The sequence below is a fragment of the Pipistrellus hanaki genome, assembly GCF_964339955.1.
Source record: "Pipistrellus hanaki genome assembly, chromosome: 7".
Taxonomy (NCBI): Eukaryota; Metazoa; Chordata; class Mammalia; order Chiroptera; family Vespertilionidae; genus Pipistrellus; species Pipistrellus hanaki.
The window spans coordinates 12,502,143-12,508,680 of NC_140509.1; the positions used below are offsets into that span (position 1 = coordinate 12,502,143).

The following is a 6,538-nucleotide window of genomic DNA, read 5'->3' on the forward strand; positions in this document are numbered from 1 at the left end:
AGGGCATCACCCTCCAAACTCCAAACTCCTGCTACGCCCCAGTCCCCACTGCTTTACCCCAGTCTCATCTGCCCCTCAAAATTCCCTTGTTTGTACCTCTGGGTGAAACTTCAGTGGCCCTCTCTGACTGTCGTTGGAAGAAAGGCCAAATGATTAAGGGTAGGGCGACTCCCAGCGAGCAGAGACACCCTGACTTTTCCTTCCTTCTCGGGATTGGGAGGAGTGATCTGAAGTTGGGGACCCCTGGAGCCCATTCCTCCCCAGATGCAGGGCTTCCCCCCTGTGCATTTACTTCCTGTTTCCATTGTGTTCCCTCTGGCAATTTCTTCCCCGGCCACCTCTCTCCTCCCAGGTGCTCCTCTGCAGTGAGAAATGGCCTGATCTTGCTCAGCCTGCTCTTGTGCAACCACCACACCCTGGGAGACCAGATTATCACCCGAGAGCTGAGAGACACCTTGTTCAGGCACTCAGGGATAGCCCTGGGGACTGACCCCATGCCCACCACACGCACCATCCTCATGATGCTCCTCAACCGCTACTCAGAGCCGCTGGGCAGTCCTGAGCGCACAGGTACATTGTGGAGGGTGGAACTGTGAGGAGTCCGCCAGTGCCCGCTGGTGTCCAGGAAGGCTGCCGTGTACATCCTCAGACCTTATTAGAGGGACACAGGGAGCCTTCAGGAAATGAGTGAGGCTTTGGTGCTCAAGTTAGGTCTTAAGTAGAACTTCCTGCCCAAGAGGGAAGGGAGACCTAGAATAGGTACAAGGAAATTGCCTTCTCTGAATGGCTTCAGACATGTGAGGGTGCCATCTGTGTGGTTTGGGTTCGGTACAGTCTTACTGGACACCAAAAGGTTGGTTAAAGTAATTTATAGAGAGGCCTTTTTTGGTGAAATTGTAAGTTCCGGTACAGAAAGTTGATGACTAGAAACATGAAGTACTGATGCCATAGGGAGGAAACCCTTTGTGTTTAACAAGTGAAAACCCAGGAGTATGGGGGGAGATTGAAATAAGAGTGTCTTTAGTGTGTCTATCTGAAGCCCCCAGGCTAGGTTAGTGCAGGGTCATATTATACCAGCTAACGTTTACTGGCACATGTAACAGCATAGTTCACACCTATTAATAAAATATAATTGTATGACATAGGAGATTAAAAACAGTAAGTGTGACAGTGTTTGCCTTACTAAACATTTTTTCAGATGTAGCTGGCTATATATTTGGGGCCAGAAAAGAAAATCCCCTATAGTTTTGTAAAAATCTGCAGGCGCCCTCCGAATGGGAGGAAAATCTGGGGGTGATCTTCAGGACCTGCCCATTTCTTGGCTTGGCCAACTTGTATGAATCCTCTTTGTGTGTATTTTCTTCCTCCTGTGTGTTTGGGCAGCAACACTGGAGCCCCCCGGTGCCCAGGGCCAGGATGGGTCCCCCGAGCTGCTGATCCGGTCCCTGGTTGGAGGCCCATCGGCAGAACTCCTCCTGGACTTGGAGCGTGTGCTGAGCTGTGAGGGGGGCCCTGGGGGTGCCCTGAGGCCCCTCCTCAAGCGCCTCCAGGAGGAGGCCCAGCCCTTCCTCCTGTTGCTGCGGACTCTGGATGCCCCCGGGCCCAACAAAACCCTGCTGCTGTCTGCGCTGGGGTGAGGGACCTGTCCAGGCTCCATGTGTTGGTGGCGAGGGCAGCTGGCAGACTATAGGGATTTCACTTGTTTCCATCCCCTCACAGGGTCATGACCCAGCTGCTCGATCACTCTGAGGCAATGGCCCTTCCCTGGCATGAGGTCTTGGAGCCCTGCCTCAACTGCCTGAGTGGCCCCAACAGTGACTCTGAGGTACCGGCGACCTGGCAAGGGTGGGGGAGGGAAAGGGAGCCTGGGCCCCAGTTACTTCTAGAAGGAAGCTCAGCCTTTCTGGAGGGGTCTGGGCACTGGAAGGGTGTGTAAGAAGAAGCAGCTAATGTCACCTAAGAGTCTCCAGAGCTGGGCCTTTGACACAGAGGTGTCCGTCCTTGTACTGAGGGTTTGGTGCTAGACCACAACGAAGCGAGAATCGCAATAAAGCGAATTGTAATCTTTTTGCTGGTGGAGGGTCTTGCCTTTATAATTTGTTAAAAAATGCAACATCTGTCAAGCCCCATAAAGCTGAACACGAGAAAATGAGATGGCCCATATAAGCTTCTTGGCTGGCACCTGGATTTAGATTCTGGGTTAAGGAGAAGCCCACATTTAGCAACCCAGACATTCCTGCTCCCTGCCCTTCAGGGTGCGAGAGGTTTGGGCTCCGAGGTTGGCTGCTGAGATAGGTTGGCCCTGGCAGGAAGAGGCCTGGCGAGATGTGCCCAGCTCCTGCCAGCTCCCTCGACTCCCAGCACCCCAGTGCGCCATTCCCATCTTTGGTCCTCTCCTTTCCCTGGGCTTCCGAGTTGCTCCAGAATCTCAGCCACGACCCTCCCTTTACCAAACCCCCCCTGACGTGACCTGTCCTTGTTTCCCACACGTTACTCTCTGGTCTGGGCTCAGATTGTTCAGGAGCTGCTGCGCTTCCTGCACCGCCTGGCCTCCGCGCACAAGGACTACGCGGTGGTGCTGTGCTGCCTGGGGGCCAAGGAGGCCCTCTCCAAAGTCCTGGAGAAGCACTCGGCGCACGTGCTGCTGGCCTGCGAGCTGTGCGACCTGCTGACCGACTGCGAGAAGCACGCCCAGCTGTACAGCAGCCTCACCTCCAGCATCCTGGCGGGCTGCATTCAGGTGGGCAGGCTGGCGGGGACAGGGCAAGGGAGGTGGAAGGGGATTCAGTGTGTCCCCATTTGGCATCCCTGTTTGTCACGAGTTGTAGCAAACCTGGGGCATTTGTTTCCCAACCTTTACCTCACTTGCTCCTGTTGTTCCAGAATCTGGGGAAAGTGGATTGAGTATCTGTTGCCCTTTGATTCTTTCTCACATACGTCTTTTATTTTGTTTGTTTTTCTGTGTTTTTTCCTCTCTCCTTTCCCTTTCTCTCATGTTCCGGCTGCAGATGGTGCTGGGCCAGATCGAAGACCACAGACGGACTTACCAGCCCATCAACATCCCCTTCTTTGACGTGTTCCTCAGGCATCTCTGCCAGGGTTCGTGCCCCCTCTGCCTTCTCCTGGCTCCCAACCCAGCATCTGTTCTTCCTTCTCTTCTGCTCTCTAGTCCCCTTCCCTTTTTCTCTTAACTAACCAGGCTGTGACCGCCACCCCTTCCCACCACCCACCCCTCCCCCCCAGGTTCCAGTGTGGAAGTGAAGGAGGACAAGTGCTGGGAGAAGGTGGAGGTGTCCTCCAACCCCCACCGGGCCAGCAAGCTGACCGACCGCAATCCCAAGACCTACTGGGAGTCCAACGGCAGCACCGGCTCCCACCACATCACCCTGCACATGCGCCGTGGTGTTCTTGTTAGGTGCGCATACACCCACAGGCACAGCCCCATCTGAAATTCTGAGGGACACACTCAAACCCATCTTGTGCAGTGAATAGTGGGCACAGACTGTGCCAGGTACAGAGACCCCCTCCCCCCTGAACCTGGCGACGTGCTCCCCAGCAGGTACAGATGTCACTCCTGTGCTTAGTGTTGAAGGAGATCACGACTCACTCAGCCTCTCTCTGCGGGCACTTGTTTAACCTGCGCTCTGTACCCGGCGCTGCAGTGGTCTGGAGCTACCAGGACAAGATAGGGACTGTCATCGGGCACTGGCAGTCTGGTTGGGGAACCAGGGCGACTGAGCACAGAGTGAGAACATGGTCGACATGTGCCCGGGATCACCAGCCCAGCCGAGAGGTTGGAGAAGGCTTCCAGAGGAGGGGTGGACTGAGCTGAGTTCTGAAGTAGAAAATAGCGAGATAAACAGAGGGCAGTGGGTATTCTAGGCAGAGGGTCAGCATGTGAGCAAAATGGGAGTAAGGAACAGTGGTGTGTGCAGGGAACTTGAAGTAAGTGTATTTGGTTGGAATGAAGGTCATGTGTAGTGAAGCAGCAGGAGATGAAGCCAGAAAAGTAGGCTGAGCCAGATCACAAAACGTTGTGTGAGCTAAGAGGTGTGAGCTTTATTCTGCAGCGTGGGAGAGCCCCCGAAGGGCTTTACGAAGGGAAGAGGCAGAACTGGATGTTTAAATTTAGAACTCTCACTCTGGCATGATGGGAGTTGAGAGGTGTATGCAGTGGTCCAGTTGAAAAGGAACGGCTGCCTTCAGTTAGGCAGAGGGAATGGAATAGCCAGGAGGGGGTGGACTGGGACGTCTTAGGTGGAGTCCCGGGATTGGCCCGAGGAGGGAAGCGGAGGGGGATGTCACGGTGACAGAGTCCGGTTATGGCCCTGGGGATGGCAGTTTTCTTTCCAAGAGAGAGGAGGTTTCTGAAGACAGATGATAGTTCCACCTGGGCCTGTTGACCTTGAGGTGCCTTCCACTTTGAGGTATGACATGGAAATGCCTGTGGAAGCTCAGGAGAGGAGTGTAGGGTAGAGATGTGGATTTGGAGTCATTGGGGAATTTTTAGTGGAAGTATGAGCTTGAATGAAGTCACTTGGGGAAGATAAAGGCAAAAGCAGAGGGTCTAGGGAAGACCGACGCCTAAGCAGCGGGACAGGAGTCTGAGGACGAAGTGGTGGGTGGAAGTTGTGAGCTAAGCTCAGAGCCCTGATTCTGACTGAGCCCTCTCTCCTCCCCCAGGCAGCTGACTCTGTTGGTGGCCAGTGAGGACTCCAGTTACATGCCAGCCAGGGTGGCGGTGTATGGGGGTGACAGCACCAGCTGCATCACCACGGAGCTCAACATGGTAGGGACCCTCATGATCCCCCTGCTCCTTACTCCCTGTCCTGTTTGTCCCAGGGCCTTATCGGAAGGGCCCACCCCCCGGGGACTTCCATTTCCCTCCCTCCTTGTGAGTGGTGTGGATCCGCATGGGTCCATGGGTTCTGTGCAGGAGCAGTGGCGGGCACACACCATCACACACTTGGTTGCTGTCAACAGTCCCTCCAGCCCCACCTTGGAGGTGACAGCTCTCCCTCCTCTCGCCTGCCCCGCCAGGTGAACGTGGTGCCTTCTGCCAGCCGGGTGGTCCTCCTGGAGAACCTCAACCGCTTCTGGCCCGTCATCCAGATCCGCATAAAGCGCTGCCAGCAGGTGGGCAGGGGCGGAGGTGGGGGTCTGGGGATCCAGAGGCAGCACAGGGTTTCCATAGCGACTGTGTTCCTGCACTTGGGGGCCAGGCTCGGACCAAGGCTTCTCCTCAGTCTGCTTGGGGATGGCGCAGGCCCCTGCTGAGTCCCGAAGACGCAGGACTGTCTCGAGTAGCTCTAGGGCACTCGGGTGAGGCCAGGCTTCGGTAGTGCTTGGTGACTGGGTGACTCAGGTGACAGATAAGTGTGTGCATGTTACAGGGCGGCATCGACACCCGAGTGCGGGGCGTGGAGGTCCTGGGCCCCAAGCCCACGTTCTGGCCGCTGTTTCGAGAGCAGCTGTGTCGCCGTACGTGTCTCTTCTACACGATCCGGGCGCAGGCCTGGAGCCGCGACATAGCAGAGGACCGCAAGCGCCTGCTGCAGCTCTGCCCCAGGTGGGTGAGGCTGGCAGTGCCCGGGGCAAAGGCCGGAGGAGGTGGGTAAGGGAGCAGAAGGGGATATGCCGTGGAGTCTGAAAGGTAAAGCAGCGGCTGGGACACAAGGGAAATGAACACAGGTGAGAAGTGCGTGCCAGGAAGAGCTGGGGCGGACTGAGCGTGGGGTGATCAGGAGTTGACTGTGGACACAGGGAATGTATGCTTCAATCCCGGACCACACACTGTTTGTCCCCAGACTGAACAAGGTTCTGCGCCACGAACAGAACTTTGCTGATCGCTTCCTCCCTGATGATGAGGCCGCCCGAGCGCTGGGCAAGACCTGCTGGGAGGCCCTGGTCAGCCCCCTGGTGCAGAACATCACCTCCCCCGGTAACCATCCCGACCCGGCCCACTAACCAGCTCCTTGTCACCGTTCCCAGGCCCCGCCTGGGCTAATGCTCCTGGTTCTCTTGGTTCCTGTCTTTATCCCCAAAGGCCTGTCACTTCAGTGTTCCTTTCCTTCCTCAGACTGCTCCCTGAGACTCTGCCATTTGACTCTCCCCTCCACCCCACCCCCAGTCCTCTACCATATCCCCAGACTCCAGCTGAAGCAAACCGTGGTGGGAGGGAGGTGCGGGCCCCCAAACCTTTTTGTACAGTTGCGCCTTCTGCCTCCTCCCGGGCTGTCCGTTGCCCCGTTTCCCATGGGGACCACCTTCTCTTAGATGCAGAAGGTGTGAGCTCCCTGGGGTGGCTGCTGGGCCGGTACCTAGAGCAGAGGGAGAGCTCCCGGAACCCCCTGAGTCGAGCAGCATCCTTTGCCTCTCGAGTTCGTCGCCTTTGCCACCTGCTGGTGCATGTGGAACCTCCGCCGGGGCCTTCTCCTGAGCCGTCCACTCAGCCCCAGCCCCGTAAGTCCCCGCCGGGCTCCTCCCCTGTGGGTGTTACTCTTCCTTACTACTTTGCTGTGGGCATTTCCAGGGGTCA

The 6,538-nt window shown here is 56.6% G+C and overlaps 1 protein-coding gene across 2 annotated transcripts in view; it reads left to right on the forward strand.

Annotated features, from left to right (window-relative positions):
* Nucleotides 1–6,538, forward strand: part of CUL9 (cullin 9) — a 34,152-nt gene that overhangs the window by 11,563 nt on the left and 16,051 nt on the right. For both annotated transcript variants that reach the window (XM_084889765.1, XM_084889764.1), the window contains exons 11-21: nucleotides 353–570; nucleotides 1,384–1,633; nucleotides 1,720–1,825; nucleotides 2,513–2,740; nucleotides 3,009–3,099; nucleotides 3,244–3,415; nucleotides 4,684–4,789; nucleotides 5,041–5,136; nucleotides 5,394–5,569; nucleotides 5,808–5,941; nucleotides 6,277–6,462. In XM_084889765.1, coding sequence (XP_084745891.1) covers nucleotides 353–570; nucleotides 1,384–1,633; nucleotides 1,720–1,825; nucleotides 2,513–2,740; nucleotides 3,009–3,099; nucleotides 3,244–3,415; nucleotides 4,684–4,789; nucleotides 5,041–5,136; nucleotides 5,394–5,569; nucleotides 5,808–5,941; nucleotides 6,277–6,462 — 1,763 coding nt within the window. The remainder of the gene's footprint in view (nucleotides 1–352; nucleotides 571–1,383; nucleotides 1,634–1,719; nucleotides 1,826–2,512; nucleotides 2,741–3,008; nucleotides 3,100–3,243; nucleotides 3,416–4,683; nucleotides 4,790–5,040; nucleotides 5,137–5,393; nucleotides 5,570–5,807; nucleotides 5,942–6,276; nucleotides 6,463–6,538) is intronic.